The sequence below is a fragment of the Arvicanthis niloticus genome, chromosome 8 (genome assembly GCF_011762505.2).
Source record: "Arvicanthis niloticus isolate mArvNil1 chromosome 8, mArvNil1.pat.X, whole genome shotgun sequence".
NCBI lineage: Eukaryota > Metazoa > Chordata > Mammalia > Rodentia > Muridae > Arvicanthis > Arvicanthis niloticus.
Window position 1 is genome coordinate 6,061,534 of NC_047665.1, and position 15,785 is coordinate 6,077,318.

General features: G+C 48.2%; 1 protein-coding gene across 3 annotated transcripts in view; it reads left to right on the forward strand.

Moving 5' to 3' along the window:
• Klhl3 (kelch like family member 3) overlaps positions 1 to 7,928 on the forward strand; it is a 125,802-nt gene extending 117,874 nt beyond the window's left edge. For all 3 annotated transcript variants that reach the window (XM_076938919.1, XM_034510461.2, XM_076938920.1), the window contains 2 exons: positions 1,070 to 1,213; positions 5,489 to 7,928. In XM_076938919.1, the coding sequence (XP_076795034.1) occupies positions 1,070 to 1,213; positions 5,489 to 5,517 (173 nt within the window). In that variant the 3' untranslated portion in view covers positions 5,518 to 7,928. The remainder of the gene's footprint in view (positions 1 to 1,069; positions 1,214 to 5,488) is intronic.
• The last annotated feature ends 7,857 nt before the right edge of the window (positions 7,929 to 15,785 follow it).

A 15,785-nucleotide genomic window follows, 5' to 3' on the forward strand; every position in this document is an offset into this window, starting at 1 on the left:
GGGGCATCAGTAACTGGCTCACTGCCTGAGCCTGCTGTGATACACACAGGCATTTGGCTTTCAGCCACAGGAACAAGGAGTTACAGGCAGCTTAGCTGTAGGTAGCTAAGCCTGCAGTCTACGAATCAAGCAAGGAACATGGACCTGTACACACATTCACATATAGATATTATTTATTTATAACAAATGGATCCTACCATAGCCTTATTAGCTTTCCCATCTTTCATCAAGGTCTACTTACAGGTGTCTTTATTCTCTCACTTCACACGGCTGTGTCGTAGTTTACCCAGTCCATGATTGAACACCTCACTTAAGACATCTTTCCTGTGCTACCGGTAATGCTGCTGTTGTCATAACCGATCCTTAGAGTTAAGTCAGTGCACACATCAAAAGTGCCTTCTCTAGAGGAAAAGGCCCAGAGTAGAATCTTGAGGCAGAGGAAGGAGCTGCGTTTCAGGCACCGTGAAGGCAGGCAGTACAGTCTATGCTCTTGCCCTGATACTGAGAGTATTGATCAGCATTGCTAGTTAGCATTTTAAAGGCATCATCAATCAACTTCGGTCTGTAAAAAAACCAACCACGGCTATCTGCTGGACTATGAGTTCTAAGGTCTTCAATCAAAGTTACATTTCCCTGTTCTTAACTCCAGCTTTATGAGACCTTGCCTTCAAACAAACTCCTGATGTTAAGAATGGGAGAGGTACCCCCAACCTGGGGTCCTGGGCAAGCGGGAGCGCCCTGCAATCCGTCTCTTCCTGAGCTCAGGCTGGCGGGGAGGTGTGGTCACTCCTTAGGAAATGTTTCCATGGAGAGATTTGTGCCTGTAATGGTCTCTTGATGTAGTGGCACATGAGGGCGGCCAGGGGGCAGTGGGAGCATCTATAGGACCACATAGTAATGAGAACTCTCTGGTGAGAAAAGCAGCCTCTCTAGGAAGGGGGACCCTCAGAGCCCAGAGTGACATCTCTGCTATGCATCAGGAAGAAAGAGCCTGGGGCATGGGGAATCGGCCTCCCATGGAGCCTGGTCTCTGACCTTCTGGATCCCATGACTTCCGTTTGTTTCCCAGGAGTCTGTGCGGTGAATGGGCTCCTGTACGTGGTCGGAGGGGACGATGGATCATGCAATCTGGCTTCAGTAGAGTACTATAACCCAGTCACAGACAAGTGGACACTGCTGCCCACCAACATGAGCACCGGGAGGAGCTATGCAGGTCAGTGGGTTTCAGCTTCAGGGACCTGAAGGGATGGGAGCTTAGCTGGGAACCTAAAGCTTCCTGCAGGGTTTCAGGTAATTGTCACATGGCCATGTGTCCTTCTCACTGTGTGCCCATGATAGTGGTGATCTCTTCCCCGTGACCCTGAATGTACCCTTGGGATACCTAATGTAGTGTTCCAGGGTCATTTCCGCCTGACCTGAGCCGTGACTGCCTTGGCCACTCCTGGTTCACTTTGAGACACACATGTAGGTGGGAGAGCATGTGGAAACACCAGAGCTGTAAGGTTAGCATGGGGTGCTTTAAGACAGAATAGCTGTAAGATGGTAGTCAGGCCTGTCTGTGGGACATGGCTCTGTTGGATTCTGGGTAATCTCACACACAGTCTGCCTCTGGTTGTGCACTTCTTATGTTAGTTCTTGTTGTTGTGACAAGTTCCTGAGAGGAACTGTGTAAGAGAATGTGTGTGTGTGTGTGTGTACATATGGTATGTATTTATGTGTGTATGTGTGTATATGTATGTGTGTATGTGTTTCTATATGTGCATCTATGTATGTGTGTGTTTGTATGTGTGTATATGTATGTGCTTTTATGTGTATGTGTGTATATGTATGTGTGTGTGTATGAGCAGTATGTATGTATGTGTGTATGTGTATCTGTGTGCATCTATGTATGTGTGTGTCTATATGTGTGTGTATGAGTGGTATGTATGTGTATATGTATGTATGTGTATGTTTGTGTCTACGTATGTGTATGTAGGGTATGTATGTATGTCTCTGTGTGTCTGTGTATATGTGTGTATGTATGTGTATGTATGTATGTGTGTATATGTTTGTTATGTATATCTATATGTGCATCTATGTGTATGTGTGTCTATGTGTGTCTATGTGTGTGTGTTTGTGAGTGTGCCTATGTGTGTGTATATGTTTGTCTATGTGTGTGTGCGTGTCAGGAGGGGCTTATTTTGTCTTATGGTTTCAGGAATTTCAGTCCTTTGTCTCTTGGCTACTTTGTTTCTGGGTGGTTGTGAGGCTCCACATGTACAGGATTGCATGTGGGAGAATGGATTCTGGCAGCCAGGCTGCAGAGAAACCGGAGTGGGTCTGGTTCAAGTGCCTTTCAGTGGCACCTCCAGTGACTCACTCCCTCCACCTCCTAAAGTTTCTTTAGAATATTCTAGAAGAATAGCATGGCCAACTGGGCTCCAAACCCTCAACACCCGTGCCTGCAGTGGCTGCTCTGTATTCCAACTGTAACTTCCAGCCAGTTAGGTACAGTGCGTACAGTCCCCATTCTCTTGTCAACAGCCCTCAATGTGTCTCACAGCTGAATTCTGAGTCTAATGTCAGTGATCACCAAAGGCCTCACATTGCCAGCAAACATGCACCAAGGATAGAGTTCAAGCTGGTCTGACTTCTATCTAAGCCACGCCCCAGTGTAGCTCTGGGCCAAGAGTTGATGTTGTTGAGGTAAGAGATCCTCTGAAGCAGAGAAATACAAGCATAGCTTTTTAACATTTAGATACATGTGGACTAAATATTTACTGAGCACACACAATGTGTCCTCCGCTATCCCAAATATTTAAAAATCACTATCTGATGTCACAAACATCTTGGCTCCCGCGTTTCTCCTCTTACCCATTTCCCATGAGAAGGGTCAGCCATTCCATCTTGCTTAGGTTTCAGGACGTTCCCTCCCCCGCCCCCACAATGCATTTCTTTTTCTTTCTCCTCCTCTAAGCATTTCTCGCACACTCTTACATTTCCTTCTCTAGGACATTTGAAGTGTTTTGACCCTGTCTCTGTTCTCAGGGAAATCACCACCTTCCTTTCAGAAGCCACAGACGGAAGCACAGGGCGTTTTGTAGGATGAGAAAGTGGGTGGGACCCTCGGGCTCCACCTCCAAGTTAATGAGAAGTGGGTGGGACCTTCGGGCTCCACCTCCATGTTAATGAGAAAGTGGGTGGGACCCTCGGGCTCCACCTCCATGTTAATGAGAAGTGGGTGGGACCCTCGGGCTCCACCTCCATGTTAATGAGAAGTGGGTGGGACCCTCGGGCTCCACCTCCATGTTAATGAGAAGTGGGTGGGACCCTCGGGCTCTACCTCCATGTTAATGAGAAGTGGGTGGGACCTTCGGGCTCCACCTCCATGTTAATGAGAAAGTGGGTGGGACCCTCGGGCTCTACCTCCATGTTAATGAGAAGTGGGTGGGACCCTCGGGCTCCACCTCCATGTTAATGAGAAGTGGGTGGGACCCTCGGGCTCCACCTCCATGTTAATGAGAAGTGGGTGGGACCCTCGGGCTCTACCTCCATGTTAATGAGAAGTGGGTGGGATCCTCGGGCTCCACCTCCATGTTAATGAGAAGTGGGTGGGATCCTCGGGCTCCACCTCTATGTTAATGAAGTGGGTGGGGTCCTCGGGCTCCACCTCCATGTTAATGAGAATCGGGGGTTGAATATGTCCCCTTAAGATTTCACATATGTGCTAAATATTTCAAAATCTGCCCCCTCAGAACTGGTGGGAAGGAGACAATCAAGCCGTTTTGTACTTAAGCCAGCCAACCGAGTGAGTGTGCTATCTTAAAAACCTAGGGAGTGGGTCTGATGTGCAAAGATTTAATGCCTAAATATCTGGGCAATGCTTATAACAGTATCCTCTCTTCTTCCCCCCAAATTATAATAATTAATGTTTGATATCAGGAAAATAGTTAAATATTCTATGGAATGTTTATTCAGTGAGTGTGCTTTTCTATCTTTTTTAAAAATTAAAAATAGACTCTTTCATACTGTATATTCTGATTACAATTCCTCACCCCTAACTCCTCTGAACTCCTCCTTTCTAGCCCCTATGATTTTCGGTCCTGAGGAAGTGCTCATGCCTGATATATGTTGGGTTGGAGGAGGACTCAGGTTGTCTGTGCCTAGTGTGCTGACCACTCTGGTCTTACTGGAGGAAAGAGAATTTGAAGAGCTGTCAGTTCTGGAAATGGATACCAAAGTCCCAGATTTGCCACTAACCCTGGGTCTCTGGGCAAGACGTTCAGTCTGACTGGACCGCTGTTGTCCAATGTGTATGGATACAATTAGATTGAGCCTCTGAGGGCTTTTAAGAGAATGAAAAGTTTGTAGCAACGGTGACTGCCTGGTGTGAATCACCACAGGCTAACACATTCTGGTTATTATTAGAAGCTGGGATGGATTATAGAGATAATGGCTATTCTGTTTGTATGAAGGGATAAAATACTTTTCCCTTGTAGTATTCTGAATTTTCCAAATTTTCTATAACGAGAGCATATTTCTTTTCTAATAAAAAATCTTGTATAATAACACTACCCAAAGATACTACGAGAGCCAGCTTTTGAAAAATATTACTTAGTGAGAGAGGTATCTGCCATCCAGGTGGGGCTGCTAGGGCCTGGTGGTACCTTCTGGTCTGGAGTTAAGTTCTACCTTTCCTCACATGGTCACTCCTTCATCTGCTCCTTTAGCCAGGAATTAGCAGGGAACGGATGTCTTAGCAAAATGTCTCCAATCCCTCCCAGTCTTTAGGATGTGTCCCCTTAATTACATCTTCCATTAGAATATCTTATAGCTATGGGAATATGTTAAATTTCCGGCAAACATGTACATTTGGGGGGACTTTCTGAGTTAGGATGTTAGTATCAGGTTCCAGAAACCTGCCTGGTAGTGATTCCCACCAGGAAGAAGGTTCATGGTCCCAGCCAGAAAGAAGTGGACATGCCACCATTACAGCACAGAAGGCTTGCCTTCCAGTCTCTAGCTAGGACGGGGGCCACAGGCACTTGGATCCAGGAGGCTAGCAGGCAGAGTTTGTCACTAGCTGGCGTCTATAGTAGAGGATACAATGGATTGTCTCAGCCTCTAGGGTCTTTACATAGACTTAATGGATTACACTGAGACTTGCATTATACATGGATTTACAGAGTCAGGACCTCATTGTGGTTAAGTTTCCCTAAACACTGACACACATCGTGTGTGTCTGGGAATTGAGCACTGGGTGAAGGTCTCAGCTCTGTGACGGTGAGCAGTATCGGATTTGGTGGCGCGGGGTGGTGCGGGGACAGCCTTGCTAACATGCACTGTCCGAGATCATGCTCGCAGAAACAGTCCGTTGCTGGCTGATAGCACGAGACCCTTTCAGAGCCCCTCTGGCTGTAACTTGGGGTGTTGCAGCTTCCTGGGACTCATTCGGGACTCTGAATAACTTAGGAGGAAGCTAATACTGTAACTTTAATTTTTGTGTTAGGTGTTGCTGTGATTCATAAATCCTTGTGACCCAAACTCCCTCCCAGCCAGGAGGTGGAAGAAGAAGCTGCAGGGCACTGCTTGTGGCAGCAGGACCATCACAAGTGATGAGAAGGCCTGAGAGGCTCTGCCGTGGTTCAACAACCACCATCATTGTCTCGGCAGACCAACCTCATCCCTCCACGTGGACACTCATGACCCACCTTTCTGCTCCAAGGTGCTTTGAATTCTGCCCTAAACAGTCGAGTTCCTGACAGCCCCAGCAGCACCCTAGGGCGTGCACACTCGGGAACGTGTGTGTGTGTGTGTGTGTGTGTGTGTGTGTGTAAAACATTTCATTCAGTGGGGGCTGGACCTGTGTGAATGTCCACTGGATTTCTTTACTACTGATCTTTTTACTGTGCTAAAACTCCTACAAACATCTTTTTGGATTCGTCCAGTGGGACCCTAGACTACTAAAGATGCTGTCTTCTGGAGGTCCAGAGAGAACTAGCCAAAAGCAGCGTTCCAAGCATGTCTGGGACCATGACTTGACTACTGCAGCTGTGTGGAGGAGCAGGGGCTTCCTCAAAGCTGCTCCGTGGCCTCTCCCTGGGCCACTGCCTCCTCCTTGACTGTACTCTAGGAGGAAGATGAGAACTGTCTTGCCTTCACATTTTGGCCTCTACTCCCTGATGTCATGAATTCCAGATCTGGAAGATTTTGTGTCTTCTCAGCAGGGAAAACAAACTCTTCAGATAAGCCCCAGGGGGGGGAAAAACACTGGAGAGAAATAGATAAGAAAAACAAGTGAGCAAGCAAAGGTGAGCAAGCAAGCATGCAAAAGTGAGCAAGCAAATGCAAGCAAGCATGCAAAAGTGAGCAAGCGAGCAAGCAAAAGAAGGAAGTGATGGGGCTGGTGAGATGGCTCAGTAGTTAAGAGCACTGACTGCTCTCCCCAGAGGTCCTACTGAGTTCAGTTCCCAGCAAACACATGGTGGCTCACAACCATCTGTAATGGGATCCGATGCCCTCTTCTAGTGTGTCTGAAGATATCTACAGTGTACTCTTATACATTAAATAAGTAAATAAATAAATAAACTAACTTTAAAAAAAGCAATGAAGCAGACAGATGGAGGAATCAAAGCGGCAAGGACTCAGTTCCCACTCACAGTGGCCTCAGAGAGGGACCCTGCTTTTGATTGTTTTTAGGGAACCTACCTTGTCTACCATGCTTCTTATGCGGGCTTGCTTATCCACGGTATTGGCTCTCAAGAGTCACCCTGCCACTAAACCCAGAGATAGATTTACTCCTAGGTCAGGAGTGGCCATATATAACTCAGAGGGACATGAATGACTTCTAAGAAACCTACTGGCTGGTTCTGGCTGTTGGCACTTTGTGAGGATGGTCAGAGCTGCCTGTATCTTCATCTTCCCTCTCTCATGCTTCCCTCCTCGTCCAGGGTCCATATCCTCTCCCCGGCCTCTGAAACACCCTTTTTTACTTTCCCTCAGGGGAAGGAGATGGTAGTGGGCTCTGGGCTGGAGATCTTCCTTAAAGATGCTTGTGTTTTAAAAATGAAAGCAACTCAGGAAAGTTTTGCTCAGCCACAGATGAAAATTATTAAAAATGTAACTTTGAGCTCCTGGGGTGGTGTTCGGAAGCACAGAAGCAAACACACGAAGGGTGGGGGGTGTACTCACAATAGGAGCAGAAGTTTGATCTCTAGCACTGACATAAAAAAAAAATTCCAGGTATAGCACATACACCTCCTATCTCAAAGCTGGGAAGGCAGACACTGGAAGATGTCTGAGGCTTTGTGGGAACAGCCAACCTACACTAACCAGAAAGTCTCAGTCTCCAGCCTCAGGGAGAGACTCACAAAAACAAATTGTGTGGATCCTACAGACCAACATTAAAGGTTGACCTTTGGCCTCTACACACACTCTTCTCCCAACGCCAAGGAACCTCAATGCCAAGCTCTTCTGAAGCTAACTAACTGCTCGTATTGGAATCTTTGCCCTGGGTGTGGAGACTTTGTGCCTGGAGAACAGTCTCATACCCAGGAGTCGGAGTTTCAGCTTCCTCGTCAGACCCCATGGAGAGGAGACCAAGGGGCTTTCTGAACTCTCACTTTGGAGTTGTAAGACAAGTGGGTTCTTCAAAGCACATCCTGTAGGGGGTTGGTGCCCACTGTCCTCTCTGCCTTTGGAAGCTTCTCCCCAGCTAGGCAGCCGCGGAGTATTTACTGAGCCCCCTTCCATGAGGGCAAACCTTTCTCTCTAATGTTAACCAGGAGTTAGGAACCACCACATCTTGCAACCTTAGGAAGAAACCAGCATATCCAGCACTGGGGACCCAGAAGACATGTCTCCCAAAGGATGGAGATATTTTTGGCTGGTGCTCTGGTTCTAGCAGTGAGTGGGGAAAGCCACTCGTGAAGGCTGGCCTTGTGCTAGGAAGCGGGAGGGGGGGTGGGGGGTGGGGGGGTGGGCGGAGCGCATTCCCCAGGCCCTCTCTCCCTTTCCAGGCCAGTCTGGGGACTTGTTTGAGGTGTGTGAGTGGTGATGGTTGGGGATCAGAGTCTAATGAGCTATTTGCACAGGCACTCTATTTCAGGTGAAAGATGACCCCACCCCCTCTCCCACTCCCACCAAGAACCCAGACTTTTGTATTTAGGGGTCACGATAAGTCTTCCTTTGTATACTCTTCCTGAAGAGAACCCCCTCCCTCCATGGAAGCTGGCCAGCCACGGTTTCTGCTGGAGCTTTTGCTGTGGGCCCCACCTTGTGCCTCCCTCCCTGTGAAGCATTGGTTCTGCAGGCGGAGCTGCTGGGAGCTTCACTCCTTTCACGCGTGCGTACTTTTTGTGTGGGGACTAGAACACTGGTATGTCATCACCAAAAAAAAGCTAGCCTGCCCTAGCTGCCCACGGATGCCCCCCCCGCCCCAAAAGACCTGTGTTTCTGCATCATCAGGTAGAAGTCTCCCCATGACGGATACCTCAGACACACTTTCAAGTCTGTGGGTGAAGCCTCCCCTCCCTCACCTGTCAGAGCAGACGACATCACTACTAATGAACACTAGTGAATACAGCAGCCCCACCAAGGGCCACATCTGAAATCTGACAGCAGTGACAAAATGGAATTGAGACCCAAGGTTACCAAGGTTAGAAGCAGCTTATACGCCACTCGGATGCTGATTCAGACAACTAGAAGTCAGCTTCTGAACTCCAAAGTTATTTCTCCTAAGTACCCAGCAGCATCTCCATCTTAAAAGAGAAAAGGCAGTATTATGCAAATGAAGTGACCTCATTTTTCTGCTATGCAATAAGAATTCTTAATTGTATCTCATGACAAACCAGTTGTAATATCCCCTTAGCTGATTTTTTGAGCTGTCCCACTTTGATAACTGTTGTGTAATGTTTGTATATCTCTGAGCCAGATCCTTTCAAAGATTGCTTCTTCTTCTTCTTTTTTTCCTTCCTTCCTTCCTTCCTTCCTTCCTTCCTTCCTTCCTTCTTTCTTTCTTTCTTTCTTTTTTAGTAGAATTGAAGCTATAGCTTTCAGGCTAAGTTTTAATGTAGATATTTTTTAGATAGTTTTTCAGGACATTTGAATCGCTTTCTATCGTCCATGACAATGAAATGCTGTTCTGTGTGTCATGTGCCCTAGCAGTGTATGCCCAGAGCTGTCCTGTCTTTGTTTTTCACATCGAAGAGCCCTTCTGACCTCCAGGCCAGGCCCTCAGTGGTCTAGGAAGACTGCTGACTTCCAAGACACCATCACTGGGCTTCCTTTCTTAGTTACAGGGACTAACGTTAAGCATGACTCAGCACTTTCCCATCTATATCTCTCTTCTCTGTGTGTTTATGAGTCTGCTTTCTGCAGGGCTGGGTTGGCCCACGTGCTGATGGCTCTTACTGCCTGGCAATGAGCTTGCCCTCCGGCCCACACTCCCTAGGTGGCCTGGGCCCTGCAGACCTTGTCCATTCTTCACTGTCTCCTTGCTATTGGAGGTTCCTAATATTCAAGGCTTCTGTGGTTGGGTCTGTCTCTTTGAGAAGCTTGTGCTTCCATTGTTTCGGGAGAGCGGTCCCTTGTGACCCATGGGAAGAATGTGCTTAACAGTCGTTCACTCGATTTTTTTCTTTCTTGAGCTGTCTTCACTCCAGGTTCTATTTTGCGTATTTATCTGCCACAGGACTCTTGTTTCTCTTTTTAAATCTTAATTTATTATTTTGGGGACAGGTGCCATTTAAATCGCCTTCATGCCTCTTCCTGTTTGACCTAGGCTGGATCAAGTTGGGAGGCTGAGCCAAACCCATTAAGTCGGACAAGAGTACCCAAGGCTCTGATGTAAGGCAGCAAGGAGATCAGAGTGCTTTTTGTAGGCTGTGTGTGTGTGTGTGTCTCTCTGTGTGTGTGTGCGTGTGTGTGTGTGTGTGTGTGTGTGTGTGTGTGCTACGTAAGCCCCTCATGTTCGGCTGCACTGTTATCTACTGAGCAAGCAGAAAAATCCAGCAGCACTTCCAACATATGGGGACAGGAGAGGCTTATTCTGTGTGGGTAATCCAGCCCTAGAGGCTCTGTGCAGCCTTTACTGTGGGACTCAGAGACTCCTGGCTGTAGCGGTGGCAGCTGAGGCAGGAACGCACAGGGCTGCGGCATCTGCAGGAATAAATTGTAATTGTGCTGTTGTTGCCTTTGGTTATAAGATTGTAAATTGTTTTGCCTTTGGTTATAAGATTGTAAATTATTCCCCCCCCCTTTTAGTGGTAATAAAGGACCCTTGTTGGACTTCTTGTTTAATTTGTATATGATGGGTAAAAATACCTTCTTTGAAAGAAAGCTCAAGGCACAGACCGAGAATATCTCTAGAATTCTCTGCTCTGTGCCATCAGACTGCACACTGGTGCTGTGTAATAAAGTCCTTGGCCTGATATTTTCTGCATGGATGTTAGGGACCATATACATTGTCAAAGGACACTTGCCACATGATCAATCCAGTAAGAGCTGAGAAACATTCCCCCCAAACATATTAGTTAAATAGGAGCCCATTCCAGCTCCTATGTACATGGCGTTTTAATAAAAGCTGAACCATGCAAACAGTCTGAATTTCATTTTCATTGTACAGTATCTCTTCTCTCCCGAGTATGTGAAGGACAGACCAGTGCCTGCACAGAATTAGACAGGGATTTTTCTCTTTAGAATCTGCAGCACAGGGTCTCAGTCCCTCTGATTCCTGTCACCTGGCCCCAGTATGGTGCAGACCCAGCCTTTAGAGAGACCAGTGGAGACAGTCCCTCTAGGTGTTAGGTAGTATGGAAAAGAGCTAGGTAGTCGCTGGGATCTGGGCCTACAGGGGGAGAAGGCTGGTTATTCTCACATCACTCCTGGGAGCTGAGTTCCCAGCCTGTGGAATGCTTAGCTTGGTGGCAGTTTCCCAAAGCCATCCGTCTGACATGGACATCCATCTGGATAAAGACCATGCAGTCTTAGGTCCCTTCAGATTGTCAGGGGCTCCATCTCATAAAAGGCAACCAATAAATACCCAGGTCTGAGCATTTACTCGGCACCTGGAAATCATGTAAGGATGGAGAGAAAGGTCAGCAAGTTGGACTTGGACATTGGCCGACCCTCTACAAGGCCCTCTTCCCCCCAAGCTGGCCTCTGCTCTGGTCTGTCTGCTTTCATCCCTTGAGGATGAGTGGAAGTTGAGAGTTCGAACCTTACCACAGCCCTTGGAGCGGCGAGCAGGAATTTCTGTCCCTCTGGGAATAGAGGCCCAAACAAGTGGATGCATTTGTCTGAAAGAGGATTGTGAGGGAGAGGTGAAGACTCACATAAAGAACACTAGTCCTTGTTTGAGGTTGAGAATTGTTGGGGGCCGACTTTTAGCAGAAAGCGGCTATCAGCTTTGCAGCCATCTTGATCCATATACCCTGACATGAGACTTGGATTACAATAGCCTACGACAGCTGAGCACACTCCGATAATCTTGGTTTAGATACCTTGAAATTAAAGGTGCGTGAGATTAAAGGTGTGTGAGATTAAAGGTGTGTGACTTAAGAGTATGACTTAGAAGTATAGAGATCAGAGTTAGAGACAAGACCTAAGTGCATGATTAAAGGTGTAACTTAGAGGCGTGGCTTAGAAGTAAGACATATAAAAGGCAGAGACAGAACAGATCAGAATCAGACTGAGATCAGAATCAGACACAGCAGACAGAGGAGAGAGAGAATCAGACACTTCAGAGAGTACAACTTGGAGTACAACTTGGAGTAGGAATTAGGCATTAGGTAGCAGGCACTTGGAAGAGAACTTGGAAGAAGTAACTTGGAACTTGGAGGCACTAGGGACTAGGAACTTAGGACTTGGGACTTGGAGAGAAGAAGAGAGACTGAAGAATAAATGGGATTGAATCACACTCTGTCTGGTCTCCCTCCATTCTTCGAGTTCATCCTCACTCTCTCTCTTGCTGAACCCTGACCCACAGACAGGAGCAGCAGCTTGGGCTGGGAAACAGTGGCCGCCAAGCGTGGAGTGGAGAAGGTCGCAACATTTTTGGCCGCCCAAAGTGGCCCAGCCTAGGCCCCAACATTTTTGGCGCCCGAACAGGGACTCAAGCTCAGGCTCCAACATTTTTTGGTTCTCGACATTTTTTGGCCGCCCCGACGTGGGGCTAGTGTGGACCCCAACATTAGAGACCTCAGGATGCAGTTGTTTTGAATATAATATTGGGCATTCATTGTGCACCATGCCCACCTTGAGGAGACCAGTGACTATATATTGCCCTGCTAGTTCACAGCACCACAAGGGTTAATAGTCCCTTGAGAGGAGATCTGGGCCTCCTCAGTGGGACCAAGGCTGGCTGCTGAGTTCTGTCACTGTTGCATCTGGGTGACTGTATCCTGCAGATGCTCTGGATGCTTCAGGAAAAGAAGGTCATCGATGTCTGGACCTCAAACACTTCCTGAAACTCCCAGAGAGAGAGACCTTGCTTTCTCTTCCACTCCTCCCAAATGGAAGGAGACCCTGCCCATGGCTTTGCTACTTGGAAGACTTTTGGTGCCATCTCTGGTTCCTTATCTGCTAAATGAGGGTTCTCATGTCCTTTCCAGACAAGAAACAGGGGGAGGCAGAAACCTTGAAAGATACAGAGAATGATAGTGAGACATACACACAACCAAAGAGGAGATGCTACCTACCTGAAAGTACGGGGCCAGAGGCTCAGGGGGAAGGGGACCGGACTGTGGAGATTAGCCATTGTGGTGATGTAGGTAGAAGGTTTACGAGTGGGAGAGACAAGTTCAAGGCCCACTTTCCACAAAGGGGTCAGATACCTTCGGGCCAGTCTCTTTGTTTCTCATCAGATCCCAATCTGTGAGATAATAGATGAAACATCTGCTGGTGACCTTGGAGAAATTGAAAATGAAGTCTCTAAAGTGGAGAAGACAGACTCTCAGGCCTCGGGAACAGGTACAGTCTGACAGCATAGCCTCTGGACTAGCAGGCTGAGTCTCCTGCAGGACGGTCAGGTATGCCTATGTATACCCACGTATGCTGTGCACAAGCCTAGGGTGCTGGTAGTGTGTAGTGTGTGTGTGTGTGTGTGTGTGTGTGTGTGTGATACACACAAGAAGGGGAATGAGCTGGATCTTGCCTGGCCAGGCTTCATTTCTGCAGGAGGTCCAGTGATCTAGGTATTCTTCATGGGGCTGTTCACAACAACGTCCAGCTGGAGCAAGTGTGCAGCGTTCTATACCTCTCAACATGGAGTGCAGTGGGGCTTGCAGGGTAGATGCTCCATGTCTATTTTCCTATCAGAAAACCTGCATGGGAAAGAAGCGGTCTGAGAGGTGTAAGGGGTAGGGTCTGTAACAGGAAAACTTCCCTAGAGATCCCCAGTGGACTAGGACAGATAGCTCCTTCAGTGTCTCAGGTGTAAGCGAAACTGGTGGCAAACTCAGCGTGCAAGTTGAGAGAAACAGTGAATCCGTTAGCATTGTCAACAGACCTGCTGGCATCTTCCAGCTGTGTGGTTTTCTCTCCTCAGGCCCTCTTGGGCTTTGCTATCTCGGCTTCCGGTGTCCTCCCTGAAGGTTATTTTCTCCGGGCACTGAGTAAATCCTCGGCTCCTTGTCAGTGAGTGAGAGTGATGTTCCCTGTGTACTTGGCATCAGCTGAAGGGACACAGCTCAGGCAAGGTGGGGCGGGGAAGGCTCCTCAGAGCCTCAGTTCCGCCATCTTGCTGGCTCTTTCTGGCGTCTAGAGTGAATGTCCCTCTTGCAGGATATATGAGAAACCCTAAGCAATGGAGACCTTTCGGAGCCCGAGGATGGGGTTTTGAGACAGCTCATTTATCAGCTGTAGAAGTTTCCCTGAAGCACTGATTGAGGAGCTCTGTCAGCTGCAAGATCTATGACCTTTATCTCAAGAATGACCCATCTGTGCAGCACCATAAATCTTTCTGAGTCACAAGTGGAAAACAGAGGTAGACGGGGATTGGCGCTGGACTCCTAGAGGCAATTTTCTCCAGTTATTTGTCCTCCAGCCCTCCAGGACATCCTTGCATTTAACGGTAGCCCTTGATGGGCATCCTGCACCAAATGAGACAGTCATGATAGAGACGTGGAAAGCCTCTTTCCAGGGTGCTATCTACCGTGTTCTTACCAGGTGAGGATTCATATCCAGACAGGGAGCACAGGGAGTGGGCTTTGCCTCTTCTGCTGTTTGGAGGATAGGTGGTGGCCACGGAAAGATCTGGTGATTTAGTGATGTGGACACTATGAGTGCAGGTTTTCATTCTGGCTTGCCGAGATGTCTGTGAGACCTGGGCAGGGGAGCAGTGTACCCTAGGAAGACAGCTCAGTTCAGCATCAGCTTGGGGTCTGGGGTGGGGGTGCATCAGGAGCTTACAGTTCCCTTGAGGGCCTTCCCACAATCCTAGGCCTGACCTTCATCTTCCAGTGGTGGCTTAGGTCTGAGATAACGGGCTAGAGGGGAAGGCTGAAGCTCAAATGCGGCTTCTAGCCACAGATCCATCATTTTAATGTGGTCTGGTCTCCTCTTAGAATGATTAACTAAAGGGACCCTCTGTATTGGTGCTGGTGGCTCCTGCACAGTCGTGATAAGGAAGCCCATAAAATCATGTCCGAGCAGCCAAATGAGGCCATCTACAAGCACACACATCCTGCAAAGGTGGCTTGGTTTCTAGTGGCTTCTCGTGACATCTCTGTGCCTGAATCTGTCCAGTTCTAAGCACTGGGAACCTGTGCTTAGCAGCTGCCTCCAGGAAGACTACAGGGTTGTGGGGAGGGGCGAGTGGGGCGAATGAAGGAACCGACGTTTGCTGTGTCACTAGCTCTTCCTCACAAGTGGGGTGTCAAGTGGGCTCCAGAGCTCTCTGCTTTACTGTAGCAGAGTTCGCCTACTGGGCCTGGGAGACTCTGGGCCACTCTGAAGGCCTGTGGAGAAACTGGCCGATGGCCAAGCTGTCTGCACTTAGTGGCAGCTGCTGTGATTTGCACGTGCCGTGCGGTGCCTGCTCTGGAAATATGGTATAAATGGCAGGCCCCTGTCATGGGCTCAGTGAAGCTCAGGGACAAAGCTGTGAGGCATTGAAGCAGCGTGGTGAGCGGGAAGATGTGGATGAAGGTGGCTCCGGAAGGATGCAGAAAGTGCCTGGCAGGGCGCATGCGCAAGTCATGGTCCTCCGCGTCCTAGAGAAGAGGTGGTTGGCAGGTGAGTGAGAAGGAAGGACCAGGAGTACAAAGGCCCAGAGACCGGAGAGATGGCCGTTGTGAGAAATAAGAAATAGTCCGGCTAGGCTGAGTCTCGATGTATAATGAGGATATGTAGAGAAATTAAGCTAAAAAAAATTACGGCAGGCTGTGAAACCACAAGGAGGAGGTGCCCTCTGACCTGACCTCTGACCTGAGGTTTGTAGGTAAACACAAAAAGTGACTAACGTCGAGTTCCTGAGAATTTTATCCGTCAGGGTTCTCTAGAATGAATATATATATATATTGTTTTTAGAGTGGCTTTTAGGTTGTGGTCCTGCTAACCCTAGAATGGCAGTCTAAAATCCAGTCGTCGTCGTCAGTTCACAAGGCCGGATGTCCCAGCTAGTCTCCAGTATACACTGGAATCCTGAAGAAGTGGGCTCTAACGCCGGTGACAGAATGGACTTGCCAGTGAGAGCCAGAGCAAGTAAGCGTCCTTCTTCCATGTCCTTTATAAAGGCTGCCAGTAGAGGGCGTGGCTCGGAAATCTACCCACCTCAAAAGATCTGGATAGCGTCTTGTCTTTCCATG